Below are 26,031 nucleotides of genomic sequence, written 5' to 3'. Positions count from 1 at the left end.
GCTTTTACAAGGAACGTTAGAACTTAATACATAAAATAGTGGCTAAAGGATAAAAGTATATAGGAATGTACAAAAAAAAACAACTTAATAGAACTTATATACATATGTACATGAGGTGTTCAAATGTAAGTAAAATATCGCAGTGATTTATTGTGAGGTATGGAGTAGATGAAAGATTGGGGAGGGTAAATCAGGGGGAGTGTGCAGAAAGATGAATTATGTGTATGCTTGCAAGAACAGCCAGGTTTTTAGTTTTTGTTTGAATTGTTGCGTGTTAGGTTCTTGCCTGAGGTCAGGGGGAAGAGTGTTCCAGAGTGCAGGGGCTGCGATGGATAGAGCTCGCTCTTTGGTGGAGTTGTAATGGGTGAGCTTGGGAGAGGGTGTGTTTAACAATGCTGCGTGTTGTGGTCGTGTGGGTCTGTTGGACCTTCGGAAGGCTAGGGAGTCATTAAGCCATTTCATATTTTGGTTATGGAGGGTTTTGTGTATGATGTTAAGGGTTTTGTATTGTATGCGTTGTTGTATGGGAAGCCAGTGGAGCTGTTTGAGAGTGGGGGAGATGTGTTCATTCCTTCTTGAGTTAGTGAGAATGCGAGCAACTGAGTTCTGGAGCAGTTGGAGAGGGGCTAGGTGTGACATCACAGTGCATGAACCAATGAATTCCCATTCTAGATCAGCTAATTTGTGACACTTATTTCCAACATGGCTGTTTTCCAGAGAGTCAGAGAATGTCACAGGAGCAGCCTAAGAAAGTAAGAAAAGAATAGCTTAGTGCAGCTTGTCTTGACAGAGGGTAGAGCTGCTACCGTCTCTGCATCCTTTTGAAGGACTAAAATGTATCCAAAGAGTACAATTTTTGTTTTAATGAAAAGTTCTCCATTTTCAACAACTAGAAGATTACAGAGTTCATAAACTCGTCCTCCTAATTAATTGATGGCTTCTACATTTTGGGGCATTTGAAAATTAACAGACTTTAGAGAAGCTTTTGCAGCATGGGTTGTACCTTCTGTTGAAAGAGAAAATCAAACAATAGTAGCATTCAGCACAGGTTATCTGAATGATGCAGTTAGGAAAATAAGCAAATGAGCCCTTTTATCCTGCCCCATGATATAATGAGCCCAGCCAAACTTTGTTCCTGTGGCTTCGGGTGCTCCAGGTTCCACCTGACGACAGAATGGAGGATAAAAAGAAGCAGCTAGTTCTATCGAAGGAAACCTTTCCAGAAACCGAAATCTCATCCTTAGGGATGCTAAAGGAATTTGCCCTGAAATGGTTTACAGAGACCCAAGCACCTATGATAATGCAGAATGGCACATTACCAGAATGGTTCCATGGATTAATTACAAGAAAGTAAGGCTTGTTCTCCATTACTAACATTTTTCTTTGTGTAAAACTGAGCGTGTATTACAGGGGAGCAGTGAAGAGCTTAGCCCAGGTTATTCAGGGATGGCGGGTGAGAAGAAACGCCCTGAGTCAGCCTCTTCAGTGGGTTAAAAAAGCCAGCACTTCAATCCACTATTTTACACACAGAGAGTAGTAGCTTTCTATTATGCATATGGCAGGTCCAGCACTGTGTGCACCGATGGTGCTTAATATTATAATACAAAACCAATGAATGCTTAAGGAAGTCAGGGTGGAAGATCATAACAGAAGTGCAATCCCCAGAGATGACATCTTCCTCCTTGGTGAGAAATGACCCTTGCATTTGGTGATTCTGTTGCTTCAGTGTGGATCTTTTCCCGTGACTCAGCAGAGGGTGACTGTTTATGGTATGTTGTGCTGGGTCCTATTTGTACTTTATTTTTTTAGCGATGTAAGGACCCAGTAATAGACTTCTACCTGTCTGAGGGCTCCAGCCATTTTGGAAGAAACATTTTTTTGTCTCAAAATCGGCAATAAAATGCATCAGACTACTCCAAAAAGAGACTAAATTTAAAAAATATATACTGTATTTTTTTTTAATTATGTTGTTATTAGAGTGACTTATAGAAAGTTATCATTTTTTTTCTGATTTTGAAATGTAATTTTGTTACCCTCCAACATCTGCAAATGACATGAAATCCCTACAAATGACCAAACTGGAATGGTATATTTCAGTGTCAGCCACTCCTATGAAAGATTTGGGAGAATTCTTACTTAAAACACAACTATTATTGTAATAAATTATTAACAAATAATAACATTAACATTTTTTAAATTTATATCCCACCTTTTATGACACTTCAAAGTAGATTACATTCAGGAACTGTAGATATTCATAACAGTTCAATGAATACATTTTAGAATTATAGATACAGTATATTTGTCTTTCAACTATTAGGAGAAAGACAAATGGTTCCAGCAAGTATAAAACACTGAAGCATTATTAGCATTCCTTATAAAAAATAATGTCCTGCCTCTTGGGTGAAAAAAAAATACAAGTACATGATTTATCATAGGTTTTCTGTCATTCTGCACATGTAAGAGAGGCAGTGTGCCGAAGAAGGCAGGGCCTATAGCTAAATTAATCAGTTTGGGGTGTGCAGCATGGCCCCTAATCTAAACATTGTGGATGAACATAAATACTGTTCCTGGGTATAAATTCTGTAGCTGACTAAATACTGTGCCTGGGTATGGCCTTTTCAGCTACAGTTTTTTGCAATTAAGTCCCATGTTTGTCACTCATTTGCCATAGCCAGGGCATAGAACATTACCTTAGAAAGGTGAGTGAACTAAATTTAGACAACTGCAAAGTATCATTGCCCAAACGTTGGAACGAAAGTTTAAGCCCCAAACTACGGTGATGGGCCCAGAGATAAGTTTACTTTTTTTTTTGTTTTTGTAATAGTCCATATGCAACAGAGGAGCAGCGTAGCGAATACTGCAGTTTCGACAGGGTTTTCAACCCTAGCCCACAGAAGGCAGGGCCCGTGAGGTGATGGACACAGGTTGAGGGGAGAAGCAGAAGTCACTGCTGTTAAGCACTTGCCATAGGCCCAGAAGAGAGGGGCCAAAAAGAGAAGCAATGGGAATACTTCCAGTCTGCTTCCACTGCTGTGGCTGACTTTGGGGGGGGGGGGGGGGGGGTGCAGACCCCTGAACTGACAGTGACGTGCGCCAGTGCTATAGGGAGAGCTCTGCTGTCTGTGCAGCGCTGTTGGACAGCTCTCACGGAAGGATGAGCGGTCCCTCAGTGCAGAGTGACACCGAGAGACTCATCCAGTCCCACTTCCTTTAATGAGAGGCAGGGCCAGTGCATTCCATTAGGCGAACTAGGCAGTCACCTAGGGCACCATCCATTAGGGGGCACTGAAGAGCAGCCACATGGGGATGCGAACGGAGCCTATCCTGCCGCTAGCGGAGCTTATCCTGCTTGCGGCAGAGAGGAGTAGAGACTCGGCTGGCTGTAAGCAGTGCCCATCTTGCTCGCAGCCGAGAAAAGCACACACTCGGCAGGCAATGAGCGGCGGGGGGGGGGGGGGGGGGGGGGGGGGGGGGGGGGCAGGTGCAAGGTAGAAGTTTCATCTTGGACATCTAATATCCTTGCACCAGCCCTGGCGAGAGGATCGATTCTATGATGAGACAGGCAAGAGTGTGATGGTCAGGGATAAGGGCCAGAGTGTCTCAGACAGGGCCAGCTTTAGCTTAACCGGCGTTCTCTGCAAAAAGTCTAAATTGGCAGCCACTCCATGAAAAATACAAATTATAGCATTCCTTCCAGTTACAATAGCTCTAGCACAGCGTTCCCCCATCCTGTCTAGCATTCTCCTTTCTCACCCCCTGTTAGACACAGCTCCCTCTTTTGCACCCACTCACCCCCATTCTCCCATTTCCCCCCAATAGTCCCCACTCCCTCCACCAGTCGCCGAGTCCTTGCCCACCCCTATCAACTGCTGCAACCTAGTTCTTCCTCTTACCAGTTACTGAGTCCCCAATCTTACCCATGCACCATCTTCCCCCTCCAATCACTGCATTCTCACTGTCTCCCCACTCCCCAATCATTAAGTTACTATTTCTCCCTTCATCCTCCAGCCCAAAGCTTCAAATATCCTCCTGCTTTTGCAAGCACTTCTGGTTTTCACCCCCCGAGCTCCCCTGCCTTGTAGTCTGTCCCCAGCCCTGGCCCTTCTATTAAGCCCCTCCCCTTGCCGGTGCTGCCCTCTCCTGCACAGTTCAAACTAGAAATCAGTGGCTTGAAACTTGCTGTGCTCCATACACCCCTAGATCACGGCAGGGTTCAAACAGTCAAATCTTTGAAGCATGTGGGAGAGGCCAGAGCCAGCAAGAGAAGGAGATTAATAGCAGCAACAGGGATGGGCATGGGCCATGAGGCAGGAGAGCCGAGGAGGTGAGAAATAAAGGCATCAGGCACTGGAAAGTTCGGGGGTAAGCCATTTTTAGAGGAGGTCCTTGCTCTTCTTTCCCCTACTGTGGTGACATGTATGGCTGGGTGGCAGGCAGTCTGATGCCTCGTTCTTCCTGTCCGCAACCCAGTACTGCAGTCACTGTGGGGCACCCCCTGCTGTCTTGCCCTCTGTGCAGCCGCACAGGTTGCACACCCCTAAAACCAGCCCTGGTCTCAGAGTGCTCCATCCCTCGCCTGCACGGGGCAGGTGTGCCATTGCTTTCTTGCTGTGTTTCAGCAACTCCACCCAGAAGAGAGAAAAACCATATAGCAAGACAACTTCTGAGGTGGTGAGGGGGATGCAGAATCGGTGCTTGAAATGGCCTCACTGCTGCAATCCCTGCTCAGTCTGGCCAGGGGGGAGGGGAAGAGGGGGGTGTTGATTATTGCCTGCCTGGCCTGTAAGTGGGAGCAGCAGAGTCTGCAGGCAAATATTACCCCCCCCCCCTCACTCTCAGTGCAGGGGTATGTGGGGTGGAGATTGTATGAAGTGCTGTCAGATATCATGAAATAAAAAGAAAAATCTCTTTAGCATTGGGACTGTAGGCACACCACAGGGAAAGGGGAGACATTGCTGAGGGAAAGGGGAAAGGCAGAGCATTAATGAAAACTAGGATCCCTAATGCCATTCTTCTCCCCTTCCTGGGAAATCCATTCAGCAAATTAGTTGAGGGGATATTCCCCCTGCATCTGTCCCTCTCAGTAATTTGAAATGTTCTATGTGGCCCTTTGCACAAAATGTTTGGGAACATGTGGTTTAGGTGAGCAGGCATGGTTCTGTGGTGTTATTACATGTTGGGCTACTGAGAATCCAGCCACTAGATGTCACTGTTACACAATGACTATGATACCCTCCTCTCCATGGGCTATGAATACTTGAATAGTGCCTCTGCAGCATTCCCAGCAAGTGGAGAACCTGTGTGCTGGGGTTTAAGCAGCCTTGCGTCCACTATTGTTGTAGTTCCAGGAGGATTATAAAAGTGAATGTCACAGGTAATCCACAAGAAATATGTGTATGTCATTTTGTGTTTTCATTGTTTTATGGGTAATTATAAGTTGAAAGTGTAAGCCATCATGAGCATCTGTGGAAAGATGGCTAATAAATCTAAATAAATAGTGCATTATCATGTCATATGATATAAAGTTTCTATATAGCATCAGATCACCTGGGATGTGCAGAGCTACTCCTGGTTTTACCTCAGTGTACTATATTGATTTAAGTTTTGCTTTCCTTTATTAAATTGGCACTATAAACCCATGGGCACAATGCAGGATTAATTCGGACTGACTCAGCCTGTTCCCAAAGACATAGATTTGTCTGGTAACTCTGTTAATTATTAGGAGACTTGCAAGGGTTACTGGGTAGCTCCAGGTCGCCAAGGACAGCTTGAGGCAATTCTGGGTTTGCCCTCCTGTATCCATTCACTTTTAGCTCTACTTTCCTTATAGAAACTGGAAATGGGAGCCCGTACATGCAGTGCAGCAAAGCTAGGATTGTCTTAACTTTTCCCTGATGACCTGGAGTATCGCTGTTGATGCACACAGTTGAACTGCAGTACAGCAGTCACAACAGTTCTGCTGTGATCAAGTAGCTGTTGGGTGTAATTGATCTACATAGGAAGCAAAAATACAAACTTGTGCTCTAGAGAACAGATAGCCATTAGCCAAAATAATTCTACACCATTTTTACATTGCTCAAAATCTCTGGCCAAAAGCTTGAAATGGAGTATGTTGGTTTGCTCATACAGTGCATGCTATATTTCAGTATAGCAGGATACTGCTATACTGGTACAGGATAATACAACAACAACAGTTTGTGCTGTACTATCCTGTACCAAAAGACTGTTGTAGGTTATATTTATTGTGTATCTCGTTCTTTTTCCACAGGGATGCTGAAGAGCTGCTGAAAGATAAAGGCCAGGGCTGTTTTCTTTTCAGATTAAGTGACAAGGCAATTGGCTACATACTCTCCTACAGGTAAACCTGCACCATAGGAAAAGCAAAAGTTTTGATATTAAAGATGTATTTGCCTTGTCCTCTTTTACTGCTGGTACATAGTGCAAGAGCTAAATAAGGTCAGATGATTATACCATAATCCTAGACCTTTCACATGTGTATGCTGTGCAATACGTGAGCTCCTGGAAATATTCATGCATGCAGGGCATATGTGAGCTGCCTATTGTGTGGTTGGACAAAGGAAGCTTTTTTGGCCATGAATGCCCCTCCTGTACCACAATAAGCACATTAAAACATTTTGTGTTAATCTTTCCACTGCCTATTAATGGCAAGGCATGCGCTCAATGGCATTTTCTCTGCTTTTGATATAATGCATTTGCAGTGATCAGATGGGTGTGAGTAACGCTCTTATTATTACTAGTGCTTTTTCTGGCTCTTTGTTTTGTCTATCGAATAACATTATTGCATGTTATGATTTATGCTTTCTGGAAAATATATTTTTTCTGAGGAACAATTGGCTTCGTCTCAATTTAGCTATTAGAGAATAAATCTTCACAGTTTCAGTTTCCTGAAAATGTTTAGTTTATCAATACATTTTCATGGATAATGTAGACTAACTTAGGGCCTGATTTACTAAGGCATTTCTCCCATTCTGTACCAATGGGAAAAATGCTTAGTAAATGAGGCCCTATTTAGCTATTACTTTGTAGAAAACTAAAAATCTCTTGAACTAGAATAATTGCACTTTACAGCATTTTTGTTCAGCAAGTTTATTGCTTAGGGGAAAGCATTGTTGTATTACAAAGCAACATACATGAACCATTGCACTATAGTGAGGTGCCACCAATTTCTTCTCAGGGACTCTTGCCAGTGAGTAACTCAGTTAGCATAAAACATATTAACAAGAAGTTCTCAAGATCCCCGAGGAGGCTCCTTACAGAACGGCACTGCTCTACTTCCCTGTTAAAACAGAATGCTAACTGCAGTTTCTCCTTATAAATATTTTCCCCCATCATGTGTTGTTAAAACAGGATTATAATAATCTCTTTGCATTGGTTGAAAGCCAGACTGGAATGACTTGTTTGTTGGGGCTCTCAATGTCCACTTGGCGTGGGACAAGAGAAATGTTTTTGGCCCTTGAGGGGGAGGGATCGTGGTTAGGTGTTGGAAGACCATTGCTGAATAGGCTCATAGGAGAAGCTGAGAAGTTCTGCTTTGGAAGAGACTCCCCTTTCATCCCTAATCTGGCATGGAAGAATAGAACAAGGTACAATAGAACAAGCAGAACAAGAAGAGAGGTACCAGTCTCAGAGGGACTGTATGGAGTGGCACCAGCATTCTTTGGTGGCGAGATTTTCTGACGCTGTATAGTAGCTGACCGTGGTACTGGCTGACAAGGAGAGAACGCCACATGCGAGAGCCTGGCATGGCTGTAACCTAAATCAACGAAAGCAGTGCGGCTGGGCTGTGCTCGCTGTACTACAAGCATGGGACTACAACACAGTGCAAACACAGTTCTTCTGCTTCTCGGTGTTATGGCTGGGGTGGTGGACCCTTGGGCCGGCTGTGCGGAATGAAGAGGTAACGTGAAGAAGACTCCGAAGAGATGAGATGGCCGGGAGGCGGCACGGAGCCGGGAGACCAAACAGGGGCTTCACCAGAGGAAGCCCGTGGTCCCCCCGGGAGGAGCCCGTGAGGACCCGGGCCACTGGGACTTAGGAGGGGTCTCCCGGAGCAGAAGGACAGCAGTACGGAGGATGAGCCGAGATCAGGGCTGGCAGCAGACAAGGATAATCAGCAGACGAACCAGAATCAGGAACCAGGAAATCAGTCCGAGGGTATGGCAAGGCTGGGACTGGAATGGAGGCAGGACCAGGAGAGGAGGCTGGATCAGGAGCAGAGGCTGGAACAGGAGTGGAAGCTGGATCAAGAGCGAAGACTGGATCAGGAACTGAAACTAGACGACTCCAGGAGTGAACCTCGTTGTAAGGCGATCTTCTGAAGCGGGGCTTGGGTTTAAATACCCTGCCAGCGTCTGACGTCACTCTGGGGGCCGGCTGAGGTTTCCCGTGCCTGCAGCTTTAAAAGCTGCCTTTTCGCACGCATATGCCGTGGGCGGGGCCATGCCAGAGAACTCGATGGCGTCTCCCTCGTGGAGACACCACAACGGAGAAAGGCCCATGCAGGCCTGGAACAGCGCTGGAGGGACCAGCAGACCGTCGGGGCCAGCGGTGGAGGTAAGAGCCCGGTCGCAAGAGTCGCAACGGGATCGCAACACTCAGAGGTCATAGATGAATGGATATACCCTGGACATAGGGCATAAACTATAGAAAGTTAAATGCAGGTGTACTTTAGAACCTAAAAATTGGGTGTAGGAGTGAGGGCGTGTGTGTGTGTGTGTGTAAAAAGGTGCCTATAGTTTAACCTATAAGTCCCTTATTTGAGGGTTGAACCTGTGTGATAGCAGAATATAACCAAAAAAAAAATTTTGTGGGCATCATTCTGTTTTTCAGCAAGTGTATAATGAAGGATGCTCTGGAAGGATAATTTTAGGCAAGCTAGCTAGTTCTCCAGAAGACTTTGAACTGAGAATAGACAGCTATGGATCAGAACAGACTCCAATGACGGATGAGTATGAATCAATGTATTACATGTGATTTGAGTGCAGGGATTATATAAAGGCAGGACACTATATTACCATTTGTTCCTGCATTCCTGAGACCCATTCTGGCAACAATGAGCTGATGAAGAGCTGGGATGGCCCCAAGGAACATCTGGTATCTCTGGGGACATCAAAGACTAAGACATTTGGTATTTCTTATCACCTGGGAAGATCAAATGCTAAAGACTAGTACCCATACCAATAAGCTGATAATCAGTTAAACAATTTATTGTCCTAAACCAAATGGGAGATCACAGGACTGGTACTGAAATGCCTTTGAAATTCCTAACTTGCAGAGAGATATATAAAGCATAGCATTTGCTTATTTTAGTTGGATGAGCTGAGCAGACCAGAGTCCCCGGATCCGAGTCCTCCAGATTTCCTATGAATGCTGGCTTATATGAGGAGGGTGTATAAAGGAGGTGTTCAGGTCTTTTGTCCTTTTGTTCTTTATTGTTCTTTGATTAATGTTCTACCTTTATTTCTGTCTGTCTCCTATTTACCTGTATTGATTTATGTACAGCTTACTGTGGTACTGTATTTAATGTTGATATTACTTTGCTGATTTATTATCCATATAGTTACAACATTTAGTAAACTAAGTTTTGCTTTACCAGATTGTGTGTAGGGTGTTCTATGACATAATATACAATATACCTCCACACGACCACCATGCACAGAGGCCTCAGCTCCTGTGAACATAGTTAAAATGGAAACAGACGCGTCCAAGGTCTCTTTTTAATGTTGCTATTTCTTTTTTTAACATTTGTTGTTTATGCCTGGTGGTACTATCGAGCTTTATTTATTGTTATTACAAGCTACAGAACAGACATTAAAGTAGGGAACATACTGCTTTCTGGTAATATTCTGATGCCACAGAGAAACTCCCAGGGGGATTGATAGATTATGACTACGCTAAGCCAATAAGAGAGTCTTATGCATGATTTACCTGATGACACAGTAAAGTGATAACACTTCAGTACACAGAGCTCATGCGCTGAGTGCTGAAGCCTAACTGACAGTGATTAATTCCCAAACAAGTACAAAATAGAAGTCCTTTTGCTGTAGACGTATGTTTTCCAATTCCAGGGGTAAAGATCGATGCCGTCACTTCATTATTAACCAGCTGTCGAATGGCTACTATATTATATCAGGAGATAACTGCTCACACAAGAGCCTTGGAGCACTGATAAAGTTCTACCAGACTTCCAAAATTGAACCTTTTGGAGAAAATCTCACCACTTCGTGTATGCAGGTATGGAAAAGTCTGGGACATTGCTCTGGAGGGACAGCTGACCACACCAGACAGCTAAGACTAGTGTTCTTCATGGCACATCCTTGTCTTGCAAGAATTAATGACAGAGGTCAACAGAAAATTGAGCAGCACAGAGAACATGCCAACAGAGAGATTCCAATAAAAGCAAAAGTAGTCCATGTACCTATAAGAATAGAATCACCTGAGCTAAAGAATTCCAAATGATCCCTATCAACTGAAAAGCAGATTGTTAATACAAACAAAAAACACATTTTAAAATATCTGTATGCCAATACCAAATGTCTAAGAAATAAGAAGGGAGGGTTGGAGTGTATAGCAGCAAATGATGAGACAGACATACTTGGCATCTCAGAGACCTGGAGAAAGGAGGTAACCAATGGGATAGTGCTGTATCAGGGTACAAATTATATCACAATGATAGGAAGCACCAACTTGGTGGGGGTGTGGTGCTTTATGTCCAGGAGGCATAGAGTCCAACAGGATAAAAATCATACAAGAGACTAAATGCACAGTAGAATCTAAATGGGTAGAAATCCCATGTGTGTTGGGTAAGAGTATAATCATAGGAGTATACTACCATCCACATGGACAAAATGATGAGACGGACGATGAAATGCTAAGAGAAATCAGGGAAGTTAATCGATTTGGCAGTGCAGTAATAATGGGAGATTTCAATTACCCCAATATTGACTGGGTAAATGTAACTTCAGGATATGCTAGAAATGTAAAGTTCCTGGATGGAATAAATGACTGCTTCATGGAGCAATTGGTTCAGGAACTGATGAGAGAGGGAGCTATTTTAGATTTAATTCTTAGTGGAATGCAGGATTTAGTGATAGAGGTAACGGTGGCAGGGCCTCTTGGCAATAATGATCATAACATAATCAAATTTGAACTAAAGACTGGAAGGGGGACACTATGTAAATCTACAGCGCTATCACTAAATTTTCAAAAGGGAAACTTTGATAAAATGAGGAAAATTACAAAAAAAAAAAAAAGAAAAGTGCAGCAGGCGTGGACATTATTAAAAATACCATCTCAGAAGCACAGTCCAGAAGTGTTCCACACATTAAGAAAGGTGGAAGGAAGGCCAAACAATTACTGGCATGGTTAAAAGGTGAGGTGAAAGAAGCTATTTTAGCCAAAAAAATCCTTTGAAAATTGGAAAAAGGATCCAGCTGAAGAAAATAAGAAAAAGCATAAGCATTGTCAAATTAAGTGTAAAACATTGATAAGACAGACTAAGAGATGATTTGAAATGAAGTTGGCTGTAAAGACAAAAACTCATAATAAACATTTTTTTAAATATATCCGAAACAGGAAACCTGTGAGGGAGTCTGTTGGACGGTTTGATGACCGAGGGGTTAAAGGGGCTCATAGGGAAGATAAGGCCATTGCAGAAAGACTAAATGAATTCTTTGCTTCTGTATTTACTAATGAGGATGTTGGGAAGATACAGGTTCCAGAGATGATTTTCAAGGGTAATGATTCAGATGAACTGAACCAAATCACGGTGAACCTGGAAGATGAAGTATGCCAGATTAACAAACTAAAGAGCAGCAAATCACCTGAACCGGATGGTATGCATCCCAGGGTTCTGAAGGACCTCAAAAATAAAATTTCAGATCTATTATTTAAAATGTGGAACCTATCATTAAAATCATCTCTTGTACCTGAAGACTGGAGGGTGGCCACTGTAACCCTCAATATTTAAAAAGGGTTCCATGGGTGATCCAGGAAACTATAGACTGGTGAGCCTGACTTCAGTGCTGGGAGAAATAGTGAAAACTATTCTAAAGATCAAAATCACAGAGCATATAGAAAGACATGGTTTAATGGAACACAGCCAGCATGGATTTATCTATTTGCCTAAAAAATCTGCTTCATTTTTTGAAGGGGTTAATAAACATGTGGATAAAGGTGAACCGGTAGAAGTAGTGTATTTTAATTTTCAGATGGCGTTTGACAAAGTCCCTCATGGGAGGCTTCTAAGAAAACAAAAAAGTCATAGGATAAGAGGCGATGTCCTTTTGTGGATTACAAACTGATTAAAAGACATGAAACAGAGAATAGGATTTAAGGGTCAATTTTTTTTCAGTGGAAAAGTTAAACAGTGGAGTGCCTCAGGGATCTGTACTTGGACCGGTGCTTTTCAATATATTTATAAATGATCTGGAAGAGATACGGCAAGTGAGGTAATCAAATTTGTAGATGATACAAATTATTCAGAGTAGTTAAATCGCAAGCAGATTATGATAAATTGCAGGAGGACCTTGTGAGACTGGAAGACTGGATATCCAAATATCAGATGAAATTTAATGTAAACAAGTCGCAAGGTGATGCATAAAGGGAAAAATAACCCATGCTGTAGTTACACGATGTTAGGTTCCTTATTAGGAGCTACCACCCAGGAAAAAGATCATAGTGGATAATACATTGAAATCGTTGACTCAGTGTGCTGTGGCAGTCAAAAGAGCAAACAGAATGTTAGGAATTATTAGGAAGGGAATGGTGTATAAAATGGAAAATGTCATAATGCCTTTTGTATATATATTACCTGACTGTGCAACGGCGCTTGTCTGCAGATATTTGAACACAAGGATATTTACAAATAATTTCGTTGAGGCAAATATAAATTTATTATTGCATATCCTTGGGAGAAAAAGACTGCCAGACCTTCAATATAGGCAGGCCATTACCGTCTCTCCCAGCATCTTGTACAAGCTGTTATTTTATAGGTTCAAACCATACATAGAAAATGCTTGTGAGAGGATCATTTACGCAATATGACAGTGTAATAAACTGACCTTCTCTAGCCTGAGAAATCCCCTTCCAAACTTCTCGCAGGGAAACAAACCAGCAGTCTGTTTCTCCCAAGGATATGCAATAATAAATTGCATATCCATGGGAGAAACAGACTGCCAGACCTTCAATATAGGCAGGGCATTACCGTCTCTTCCAGCATCTTGTACAAGCTGTTATTTTCTCTTTGTATTGCTCCAAGGTGAGACCACACCTTGAGTACTGTGTACATATTTGGTCACCGCATCTCAAAAAATATATAGTTGCACTGGAGAAGGTACAGAGAAGGGCAACCAAAATGATAAAGGGGATGGAACAGCTCCCCTATGAGGAAAGACTAAAGAGGTTAAGGCTGTTCAGTTTGGTGAAGAAATGGCTGAGGTGGGATGTGATAGAGGTCTATAAAATCATAAGAGGTCTAGAATGGGTAAATGTGAATTGGTTATTTACTCTTTCAGATAATAGAAGAACTAGGGGGCACTCCATGAAGTTAACAAGTAGTACATTTAAAACAAATCAAAGAAAATTCTTTTTCACTCAACACACAATTAAGCTCTGGAATTTGTTGTCAGAGGTTGTAGTTAGGGCAATTAGTGTAGCTGGGTTTAGAAACAGTTTGGATAAGTTCTTGGAGTAGAAGTCCATTAAAAGCTACTAATCAAACTGACTTAGGGAATAGCCATTGCTATTTCGAGCATCAGTAGCATGGGATAGACTTAGTTTTTGGGTACTTGCCAGATACTTGTAATCTGGATTGGCCACTGTTAGAAACAGGATGCTAGGCTTGATGGACTCTCAGTCTGACCCAGTATGGCAACTTCTTATGTTCTTAAACTAAGATGTAGGCTTTTTACCAGGTTAGGAGACCTTACCATTACTAAAGTTGCTGCAATCGGATGATATTCTATGAAAGTTGCAAAATTACCCACTACTCCCTTCCCCCCATAAATTTATGTAATAAAAGTGGAAATGCAGTCTAATAGTTGAAGTTTTGAGGTATGAACAGGAGACACCCGCTGGTGCAATTTGAAATCTCCACTTTGGATGAATGGAGTTTTTCTGAATTCAAAATCTGCCAGTTTTCAAGTCCATTATTGAGCTGATCTTTCTGGGCAGGTGGTTTTACTTCATATTTACAAAATCTAAATAGGTGTGTGTATTCATTGCTCAGTCTGCCTGTAAACCCCTTCAGATAGAAATGCAATTTTATAACATAGCAATATTAATGATTGTTAATGTAATATGCTCACTAGTGAACAAATTGTTGCATCAAATAGGTATTTTCATTAACCACATGGTCTTTTGTATTGTTTTCATTGTACATTTAAAGAGTACTTGCCTTTAGTATCTGTAAGCGGTCAGCATATTGAATCTTAATTTTTTCTAAAATGTATTTAACAGCATTGAAAAAAGGAATCAACTTTTTGATGAAGAAATGCGATTATCACAGTTAGTAAGCTATTTATTACTTGACAATCTGTACTTTACGAATTTCAGTCTAATTCTGACTCTATGCAGTCGATATCTGACCCTCAGCCAAAGAAAGGTTTCAACATATGAAAAATTCTAATTCTTGGGGGTTTTTTTGTTTGCCCCAGGACAAAAATGTATATGATAAAATTTCTTTTGATATGGCATCCTCTCTACACCAAAAGAAACTCAAAGGTGAAAACTCCAGTAATCCACCCACCCAGGAAGCATTTGTGTGCTACTCAGCTACCTTGCTGAAGAAAGAGTTCTCCAGCAGCCCGCTGGTGGTTCAACAGTACCCAGCCTCACTGTTCACGAGTAAGAAAACGCTGCCAGAACAGCAGCAGCATTTACCGAAAGAAAGGAGGAATGCTAGTGCTGAGGTAAGCTGGTTTGCATATTTTCCAATCACCTTTTGAATATCAAACCTCGTCACTGATGCTGACTTGATAGTAGCCAGGGCCACATGAAAATTGTAAATGCAATAAAACAATGCAATTCTGAAGTTTTCAGATGTGGTTCTCTCCAAGTTTTGACTTTTACTTGCGCTCTCTTGCTATCTAATTTTCTTTCTAGCATGTGCATTCATTTTTTACTGAATATTTTTTCTTTGGTAGCTTCTCAGCATAGTACTATATCTGCATTTGAAAAACTCAAGGTTACCTCTTAACTCTGAAGCTGAACAGACAATCGGGGGAGAGGAGAACACCCAAATATGAGGAAGCTATCTAGACGTATTCTAGCCTAAACCCAAAACATTTCAGAGAAATTATACAATAAGTTTAAACAACTGGGGCCAGATTTTAAAAACCTTATGCGCGTCGGGCCTATTTTCAAAGGCCCGGCCACGTGAGTAAAGCCCCAGGACGTGTGTAAGTTCCGAGGCCTCAGGAAAGGGGCGGGGTGGTCTGGGGGTGGGGCCAGGTATGGCTAGAGCCCCCCGGCACAGCGGCCATTTGCCACTGTGCCGGGGATTGCATGCCGGCAGGGTGCCGGTGTGTGCAACCTGCGCCTGCTCTAAGCAGGGGCAACAGGTAAGATAAGGATTTGGGGGGGGGTTAGGATAGTGCTAGGGGGTGGGAAGGTTAGGGGAAGGGGTAGAAAGGTTAGTGTTGGGGGTAGGGAAGTTCCCTCCCAGGCTACTGGGAGGGAACTGGGGAAGGCCGCGGACATCGGCACGCACAGGTGCACAAATGGGCACCCTCTTGTGCGGGCTGCCCCCTGATTTTATAATATGCGCGCACCAGCACGCGCATGTTATAAAATTACATGTCCATATGTGCGCGCTAGTTTTGAAAATGTACCCCTTGGAATTTATAATTTGCCTGCAATTTATTTTTTTTTTTTACATCTTGGTTCTCTATCAGTGTTACTTGCTGAAATCCATGAAGAATAAGTCAAAAGAAAGAATAATTCAGCTTTGTTCATTTAAATTTAAGTTTAAAATACCAGTCATCCATATACTGGCTGAGGAAAATTAGGGGTTACACGTGTCAGTGCTGGAATGCTCATGCCCTGCCCTTTTTCTGGGTGTTGTATGTATGCCCTTCTCAGCTATTTAAAATTCACGTAGCTTACGTGCGTACGTAGCTGTTTTTGAGCGCGCAAGGCTTTTAAAATCTACCTCTTCGAGTTTGGTAATATAAGAGTTGTTGTTATGCTACCTTAGCTTTTATGTTGCTGTATTGAACTGTTTTTAAACTTTAATGTACATTTGTCTGTTTTTTTATGTATAATGTTATTTGTTCATATTTTATAATTATGAAGGGACACAGTGCACTCCATCCTAAACAATGATTTGGAGGAGGAGGAATGTAAAAAATAATTTAAAAAAATAAATATTTTAAATTAATAAAATGTATAATATATTCCAAGTGCACAAAAGAAAGGGTTTTTGCATGACCAAATCTACAGAATGTCCAGAAATTTAGTACACCCTGATTTCATTTAATTCTGAAGGGGAAGGTGAAACTATCCGGGCAGAATAATAAGAATGAGTGAATGATTGTACAAACGTATTAAAGTGAACCTTTTTCTCATCTTACAAGAATTAAAATCATAAACAAGTGCACTGGAGTTTTGGTGATTTGGTGGGAAATTCCCATACAGTAAATTATTGAGATGTACCATAGCAGAGTATTAAAAAGGCTACAGTTTTCAAGCAGGCAAGTGTTGGTGGCTTTTGATCAAACTGTAAAGGCATTCATTGAAGGTAGCTTTAACAATGCCCTAATTATTATTTTTTTTATAATTATTTATCACCTTTCCCTATATTCCTCAAAGTGAGTTACAACTAAAAATATTCCAATACAAATACAATATTAAAATGGAATCGAAACCTCTTAAAACCGGCCCATAACGAGAGAAAGTCCAAACTTGCTGCTAAAAGGTTCGAATTGCCATGTCTTTAATTTCCTGCAAAAAAATAGTCAATTGTTTTCCAGCTGAAGCTGAAGAGGAATCCTGTTCCACAGATGGGGAGCATAGAATAGTTGAGTACAGGGAGGGGGTAACTATCAAAGCTTGTTGGAATGACCATAGATTTCTAGCTAGTGCATAAGGCTGCCACACGTTCTCACTATAGATTTCAGTGAAACATTCATATTGTTAGCCATAATTATTCTGCTCACGAATGCACCTTATGAAATGAATCCTCTACCAATAATCAAACTAAGGCAGCGTTCCAGATATATTTTATACCTGGCTAGGGACTGCTGTCCTTCAGAATGTTCTTGTATATCACTGTACTCCACGCACCAGCCCATAAAAATGGTCCTTAGTAACTTCTTTTTTTCTTGGGGTTTGTTTGGTTTTTTTTCAAACTTTTATTAGGACTCTGATCTGGGCCCACCGCTACCAGAAAGAAGCAGCTTGCTGATGAATAGTGGCTTAAAAGAGACAAACAAGTGTGATCTGAAGGAGAAAGGAAATGTGATTTATGCCCAGCTGAACAAAACACTTCTTGGTGTAAGAAATTTCTCTTTGGAAACATCTTCCAGTAACCCTTTCAAAATGCCATCTTGTACTCTAGTTGGCTCATCATCTGAAGACAAGAGGAAGGACCAGAAAGAGACTGATAAAGCAAGACCTGTGCAAGCAAAGAATATGAGTACTCTTTATTCACAGTCTAGTCACAAAGGTGACTGTAAGACATTCATCGTCCCAGAAATTGTCTATTCTGAAATTAATTTGCAGCATGATAGGAGCAGCTTATCACCCACAACACCCTCTAAACTATCACCTAAATTAACTAGCCAGACAAGGACTTCTCTGGCGGGTGAACCATCAGATCAGCAGTTTGCAACCTATGCCACTTCACTCAAGTGCACTGAGGGATTTAAGAAACCAAACGGCAAAAATCTATATGACACATGCTCTGGTTGCAAGGATAAACAGATTCATCAGTCAGATTCTCTAAGGCCTCCCGAATTTGGAGTCAGGAACACCACCAGTACTTGCAAACAGATTCCAGCCGGATGTTCAAAGCCAGCAGCTTATGATCATGATTCAGGCCAGCTGCCCAAGTCTCCTTCCACAGTGTACACCCGCGCTAGTGCCTACGAACAGATTGCAGCTCTGAACAGCAGGGCCAGCACATTAGAGTGCCAGGCTGAAGATACCTATGAGAAAATTCCAGAGAGTCCCTCCAAATGTTCAACTACAGATCCAGACAACACGTATGAACAGCTTCCCCTGGATTTTTTGAAGGTTGCACAGATAAAGCTAAATCCTGTTCAAAAGGTACAAAGCATCTTAAATTGTTTTTCTAATATCTGTTTATGGGCCTTCCATGCTTGCTGTCCCTGAGATAACCAAACCTCAGGAACGCAGCCTCAATTTTCCAACCGAGGATGTCAGGTGCTGGTCCAGGCCAAAGGCTTGCTCTGTAACTGGCCTTCAGTAAAGAAGCACTGCTATGCACATCCCCTAGTTTTGCTACTTGGAGAAAAACACTGACTTTCATTTTGGTTGTTCACAAGTCACTTTTGTTCCATCATTATCTGGGTGCCCTCGCCACAGCTTACAAAAAAAAAAGAAACTGGAGAAGTGTAGGGAAACATATATCCAAAATAATCTTTTCTCTTTGGAGATGGGACTTTAACTTGGATACTTAGGGCTGAATTTTAAAAGCGTTGGCTGCACTAAAAGACCCCTACACTCAAGTGGAGCGGATTTTAAAAGCTGCTAATTATAAGGTGGATTTTAAAAGCCTGGCGCCTGCCAAAGCTGGGCAATACGAGCACAGGTCGGGCCGAGATGCGCTGAGCGGACTTTTAAAGGCATCTGGATACTCGCCTTCTTGCCGCTCTGTACACAAATGAAAAGTTCAAAAAAGAGGTGTGGTCTGGGCAGGGCATAAGTGATTTTAATTTGAAATTAATACTTACGCACATAGGCACGTGCCGGGATCCCCAGCCGCGTAACTTTACTTCTGCTATGGTTGTCGTGCAGGTTATAAAATAAAGAGAAAGAGACAGATCAGCGGGGTTTTAACGGTCGGGGCTAACAAGCGAGTAGGGAGGCTATTAAACTAGGGGGGGTCTGGAAGTCCTGTTCCTTACCTGGGTGAAATGGGAATGAACAGGGAAAACTGGTGATGGCGTCTCCGTGCGTGTCTTTTAAAATCCCACCATTTACATGGTAGAAGTGCCTGTGCACGCATTTATTTATTTAAGTTTTTTATATACCAACATTCAAGACGACAGTCCCATCATGCTGGTTCACAAGAAACAGGAGTGCAAAATAATAATAAACTTAACAACTTGAACAATAGTGCAGAAAAAGCAGTTACATGTAACAAGGAAAAAATAGAACTTGGAGTAAGAAGGAAAATGCAGATCAGATAATTACATATAATAACATTGTAAGAGGTGGCTATTAATGATATTGCTGGCGATGTGTGTTGATTGTTGGGAGTTAAATAATGTTGGAGTTAGGAAAGGCCTGCGTAGGACGCATAGGCATGAGTCCACTTAAAATTGCACGCGGTCAGGCTATTTTATAACATGCGCGCGTATATTATAAAATGGCTGCACCCCTGGGCACGGGCCGACGAATGTGCTGGCATGTGCACCCGCGCGCCTGTTTTAAAGATCCCGTCCCTATGCATGTACGAACGTGCGTGAGCTAAAAAGGAAAAGCGATGGAAAAGGGGCAGGGCGTGGGAGCTCTGGGACGGGGTATGCATACGCACTCTCGTTAGAAAACAGCCTGGCCACGCATATATTTGCACTCGGTTTTAAGTGGATGCGTGCTTTCATCGTTGCCACTAAAACCAGTTCGTTCCCAATTCGCCCAGTTAAGGGATAGGTTTTCCACCCCCACCCCCAGTTTAATAGCCTTCCTTTCCCCCTGTTAGCCCTGATCTTTAAAACCCCGCTGATCTGTCTAGATCTTTTTTATCACTTACACAGAAATAAAGTGCGCGCAAGTGTGCATTGAGGGCTAGATTTTAAAAGCCCTGCGCCGACGCGCCTATTTTGCATAGGCCGTCGGCACTTGGAAAGCCCCAGGACGCGCGTAAGTTCTGGGGCTTCGTAAAAGGGGCGGGAGGGGGCATGTCTGAGGCGTGTCCGGGGTCAGGGGGCAGTCCGGGGTGGGTCCGGGGGCGAAGCGACGCTTCGGGGGCAGGCCGGGAGGGCGGCCCCGAGTCCCCCGGCACTGCGGCCTGTGCCGGGGGATGCCGAGGCGGTGCGCGCAAGTTACGCCTGCTTCAAGCAGGCGTAACTTGCACAACAAAGGTAGGGGGGGATTTAGGTAGGGCTGGGGGGTGGGGTAGATAGGGGAAGGGAGGGGAAGGTGGGGGGATGCGGAAGGAAAGTTCCCTCCAAGGCCGCTTTGATTTTGGAGCAGCCTTGGAGGGAACGGAGGCAGGCCGCGCGGCTCGGCGCGCGCAGGCTGCCGATTTTGCGCAGCCTTGCACGCACCAACCCCGGATTTTATAAGATATGCAAGGCTACGCGCGTATCTTATAAAGTACGCGCGCGCGTACTTATTTAAGATCTACCTCAGCGTATTTTCGCCCACATTTCTGGTTAAATCCCGAAATGCCCAGGCCCTGCCCCTTTTCGACAACTTTTCATTTGTGCGTGCAGCGGGAGTTGAGCGCGTTTCCGGGCGGCGTTTAAAATCCACTCAGCCCATGATGGCCTGGCATATTCCGCAGCCCCTGACTGATAATTCACCTAAGTAGCAGCTGCTCACATAATTCATTATTTTATAAAGATTGCAAATACGCACTATTTTCAACTTTGTGCGCACATTTATGCACATAAAAAAGGGGCAGTCCAGAGGCGTTCCAGGGCAGGGTCAACATTTAAGTGCGTACATTTGTCAACCTGCTTGCATATTTTTACATCTGCTAATTATCTGGTGTAAATGATATGAAACTTGATTATTGTGTGATACTGACTGGTTGGTAGGTCTGGGTGAGCTGGGGGGAGTTCGGGCTGAAGAACCAGGAAGTTCTTGATGGCCTGGAGAAGGACTGGGCAAACTGGTGGACTAACTGGTAAAAGTGGTTAATTTCATTTCTGCACAAATGTTTTAAAACTGGTGGACTTACGCATATATCAGGATTTATGTGAGTGTTCTACTTTACTTACATGCATAAAATATACGGGCATATATATTTTTAAATAGGTAAGAAAAGTACGCATGCTCAATGCATTGATATACGTGGTTTCAATGCATTGCGTGTATTTGCGCGTAAGCGTAGGTATGCACATATGTTATGGATTAAAAATACGCATGTGTTATAAAATGGTAAAAAATGCACACAGCCATATACACGTGCATCTCCCTAAAGAATCCTGATTTCTCCAGGACCAATGTGCCTGCAATTCAGCAGTCAGTTCTACTGAGAAACATACTAACTTCACTTACAGTAGCAACATGCATGGAGAGAAAATCTTTTAAGGTCCTTTGCAGTTGTAAATGTGTACTGTGTTGGTGTTCTATCTGCAAACCATGCAGCTTTAAGAGCAGGCAACATGTGTACTGCAAATGGATGAGCCTTGCTTACAGACCTTTTGTCGGTAAAATTTTGATTTCATATTTGTCAAAATGACTAACAACATATTTATAGTTTCTACAAAAATTTAATTTTGCACTTTTTAAATTTAATATTTCTGTTTTTATTTTCTTTCAGCATGACAAACGAAGAAGATTCTTTTTTGCTGACAGAAAGAATAAATAAGGAAAACACTATTACACGTAATTACTTTTACATGCTTTCAGGCTGATGCCATATCGGGCGCTAGGTCAGCATGCTGCTTAATAAGCAATTGGACTTGTGTTTTAGACATGCTAGATTTACGCTCAATGCAATACGGGGATTAGCGCGTCCAAAACGCGTGTCCATTCAAGTGGAAAGCTAATAGCACTCATCACATGCAAATTCCATGTAGATGAGGCTATGAACTATTACCCCGCAATGCCAAAAAGGGCCATTTTAACGTGGTAAATTTCATGCCTGCCTGGGAGCAGGCATTAAAGCATGCTGTGCTCAAGGAATCACGAAAAAAAAGCAAAAAATCCTGCTATCATGGCGATACAGTAGGAGGAACTACAGAAAGCAGCATCCCCAAGTTCTGGCCCGATTGAAGGAGTGAATAAATTAATATTAAGTGAATATTAAATGAATAAATTAATATTGTCACTCCTTCGATAACTGCCAATTGGTCCATTCACTGTCACATGTCAGTAAATGGACCAATCCCCTATCAGAAGGCTGTCCTGAAAGGGGATTGGTCATTTCACTGACAAGTATAATTGAAAACGACCAATCGAGAACAGTCCTGCTAGGGGATGGGAAGGGAGCTCTGGCCAGGCTGTCGATGCAGAGTTCTAGGGACGCACAAATTATCCATTGCACGTCCCTCTTAGCGTGGCAGCTCATTTGCCTATTGCATTGAGCACCCAGGAGAGGTGGATGTGCGTGCGTTCAAAAAGCGTGCCCTCAGTTTGGACGCACATTTTTTACATGATAATATTGCATTCGTCTGTTTCAGTGTCACATGGAGAAATGTTCAGAGAAAATCTCACACATTGTATATATGATGTATAGAAAGAGAGATTTGGGTTAAGGAAAGTACTTTACAATTGGAAATGAAAGGCTGTCTCATAAGTTGCACCAGAATTTTTCTGAGCAAGGCTCTTTTTTCATTCGGTGATAGTTGATAGATACATTAGCCCTGCCTAATTGCAAGCAGCCAAGTAAAAAAGGACTGAATCAGTGCACACCAGCACCCTCATTTTAAATTAAAGAAACGGTTGAACCTCTGCATCCAGTAGGGCAAGATATTGAAGCTTCAATACATGGGGTAGATTTTAAAAGGTTGCGTGCGGGCCTACATGTGTGCGTGCTACCCGTCACGTGCACATGTACACCCGATTTTACAACTTGCGCGCGCAAGTTATAAAATCCAGGGTCGGCATGCGCAAAGGGGTGCACAGTTGTGCACCTTGCGCGCTCCAAGCCGCTCGGCCTTCCCCTGTTCCCTCCCGAAATCGGAGTGGCCTTGGAAGGAACTTCCATCCCCCCCTCCCCCCATCCCATCTTCCCTTCCCTTCCTTCCTCCGCCCTTTCCCCCCTACCTTTTTCGTCTTCTTTTTTTTTTTATCTCCAAACTTACTTCAGCCCTGGGGCCCAGCAGCCGTGCGGAGGCCTCTGGCCACGCCCCCACCCTGCCCCTCCCCACCTCCGGACCGCCCCTTTTGTAAAGCCCCGGGACTTACATGCGTCCCGGGGCTTTATGTGTGCCACCGGGCCTTTTTAAAATAGGCCCAGCGCACGCAACGCTTTGAAAATCTGGCCCAGTATGTTTTATATCTGGGGTTGCTTGCCTTCCTGGGCATAGGAGTTCATCCTTTTAAAAAAAAGGCTCCAGTATATATAACCTTTTAAGGGATCTCTTTGAGAGCAATTCAAACTTTGTAAAGACTGCATTAGACATTGCAGCTGATAATGTACAGCCACATAGGGGTTGATGCACCCTCACTGGTTTTTGCCTTCAGGAGGCATAAAGCAGCTGAATATCAGATTTCCTGCAACTATCTACTGTCATGAAAGGGGATATATTGCTTATGAAAGGGGTTAGTCAGAAAGGCCCAAAAAGAGATATTTGAAGCTCACAGGGAATGTAGACCACCTATGCTCTCCATTGTTCAGGTCCACTATGCCTCCACTCCTGCCTAGAAGTGGCTATACATCCCCTAATTATGTGACCTTTATTTGCCTCCCTGGGAATGCTTTCAGCATTTGAATGAGGCCATGACAAAATGAAGCTGTTGTGAACAGCAGTACAAGTGTGTTGGGATTTGGTTTTAACCTCTGACCAAATAAAAGCCTATGATACTTTGCTCAACAATGCACTGTGTGGCTAAATGGAAATTGTATAGCTACAATTGTTCTGTTCTTAACCAAACATGCTGTATACTTCCCCCTGCTATTCTAATCTTGCATAACACCTTAGTCAATAAACCCACCTGCAACTCCTACCCTGCCGTTGCTCTCAGAGCACTAGCCTGTTTTGTATTAGATCTGATATTCCCACTTTGTAACTCGTTTTAAACTTCCTGGCTGAAAAAGCCGCTGTAACAAATAAATATCGATGATGTTTCCTTCTCTAATGAAAAATGTTTGATTTCATAGTATTATCTCCTTCTTGAAAAAGCTGGTTATGGTGAAAACCATGGGCCAGGTCAGAGGGTAAAATGTCTACTTCATTTCAGTCATGAATAGAATGAATGTACATTACATAAAAATACAAGCAAGGGGTGCTAAGAGCCATGCTAAGCTTGAAAATACCTTATTAGCAGAAAAGTATGTAGATACAAAATGATGACCTCATTTGACATCTCTTCCCTGGGTTTCCAACTGAGTCACTGGTTGCCTCACGTCATCTGCTATGGGTGCAGTGGGGCATTGTAAGTCTGTCACAGGGCAGCCTTGACTTTACTCCTCTGGATACAATTTGTAATTTTTCTTCAATGTAACACACAATGGAGATTAATTAGAAATTGAATCCCAATGAGTCATATGCATTAGTCATAATAGCTTGGTTAAATTTAAAGGCGGTAGATTTATCTAGTAGTTAATTCCATTCCACTTTTGACTCTGCGAAGAGTACAAGAGCAAAGGGAAAATGTGTGGGAACTGAAAAAAAAATACTGGTCTTTGGTATACGGTTGCCCACACAGACAAACTGATCTTGGGTAAGGGACACGCGCAGCCTGCTTTTTGGGGGACAAATAACATAAAAGTAATGGGCATAACGAACATGTAACATAAGGCTTGTCACAGTTCTTTCCTTTCAAGCAGAAAGACATGTGAGAAGACATGAAATGAGCTTCCATCACCTGTTACAATGACTTCTCTCATGCCTTGGTTATGTGTTGGTTACAGAAAAGGCAGGCTGGAGCTGATCACTTGGGCCAATAACTGCTGGGGTTAGGACATTCCATTGATGTCAAATGTTTGGGTCTTCGGGCACAAACTGGTACCACACACTCTAGGAACGATTGCTGATGGCAGAAGCGGATGTTAAAGAATTTTGGTATCTGAGAAAGCTTTCTTTCAAGCTCTTGGCAAGTTGGGGGGGGGGGGGGTGAGGCAGGCTTGGCTCGGGAACTGGGGACAAAAACGGGAGGAAAATGATTTTTTTTTTTGAAAAGTAAGGCCTTTCTAAAACGCCAAAGGTTCATATTACACTGGTGGCTCTCCCACACCTGTAAACTGTAGTATACCAAAAGGAGCAAGATGAGGTCAGTGTTGTAACTACACAAACTGCACTAGTAGTTCTGAGCTGAAGGGGGTACGAAAAACCCATTTGAATCTTGAGATTCTAACGGAAGCGCAGGGCTTTTTCAAAAAGGACTTATTCCCAAGCTGTGTCTGTGTAAATCCTATAGTTTTGAATATCCTGTGATATGGAAATAATGCTTGTATTTCACTGCTGCTCTTCCATTGTTAAATGTATGGATTTAATTAAAGTTTAAATTAAAATAGTGAAACAAAATCAAGCTAGGCCTTCTTTCAGCAATTTTTAAAACTGCACCATTCTCAGATTTGCCAAAATCCCTTGCTTGGACAGTATAAATATTTTACAAATGTCCGTTTGTCCATCAGGATTTATTTGGGCATGTCTAGATGAAATTAATGTCTGAAATTAAGCACCCATGTAAAAGATCGTTGCTGATGGCTTAGAAAAACCTAAAATCCAGTAAACGCGGCATGGCTTGGGATCCAGGGGTGATTTTCCTCTGGTATTTTCCCCATCAACATAAAAAAAAAATGTGAAAATGCCATAAGGTAGACCAGATGAAAAGGAGAGTTTTTAGCCCAACCACAGCAGCCAGGAAAAGGAAAAGAAGATAGAGATCATTCGAAGAATACCAAAAAGAAGAGCAAAGAAAGAATGGAAGCAATGAAGACTGCAGAAGAGAAGATGCAAAGGAAGGATTCAGAGGGAAAGTGAT

General features: G+C 42.7%; 1 protein-coding gene across 1 annotated transcript; it reads left to right on the top strand.

Annotated features, from left to right (window-relative positions):
- The first annotated feature begins 1,151 nt into the window (after window positions 1-1,151).
- SH2D7 (SH2 domain containing 7) lies at window positions 1,152-22,943 on the top strand. The gene is made up of 6 exons (XM_029575740.1): window positions 1,152-1,350; window positions 6,272-6,361; window positions 10,092-10,257; window positions 14,679-14,933; window positions 17,383-18,291; window positions 21,701-22,943. Exons 1-6 carry the CDS (start codon window positions 1,175-1,177, stop codon window positions 21,746-21,748), a joined length of 1,644 nt encoding a protein of 547 aa, XP_029431600.1. The 5' UTR covers window positions 1,152-1,174; the 3' UTR covers window positions 21,749-22,943.
- Window positions 22,944-26,031: the final 3,088 nt, after the last annotated feature.

This window comes from Rhinatrema bivittatum, chromosome 13 (genome assembly GCF_901001135.1).
Source record: "Rhinatrema bivittatum chromosome 13, aRhiBiv1.1, whole genome shotgun sequence".
Lineage (NCBI taxonomy): Eukaryota > Metazoa > Chordata > Amphibia > Gymnophiona > Rhinatrematidae > Rhinatrema > Rhinatrema bivittatum.
This window is presented reverse-complemented; position numbering and strand designations above follow the sequence as displayed.

Coding starts and splice junctions, on each gene's coding strand:
- SH2D7 (XM_029575740.1), top strand. CDS start 1,175: ATGGAGGATAAAAAGAAGCAGCTAGTTCTATCGAAGGAAACCTTTCCA. Junction 1,351..6,271: donor CATGGATTAATTACAAGAAA/GTAAGGCTTGTT, acceptor CTTTTTCCACAG/GGATGCTGAAGAGCTGCTGA. Junction 14,934..17,382: donor GGAGGAATGCTAGTGCTGAG/GTAAGCTGGTTT, acceptor AACTTTTATTAG/GACTCTGATCTGGGCCCACC.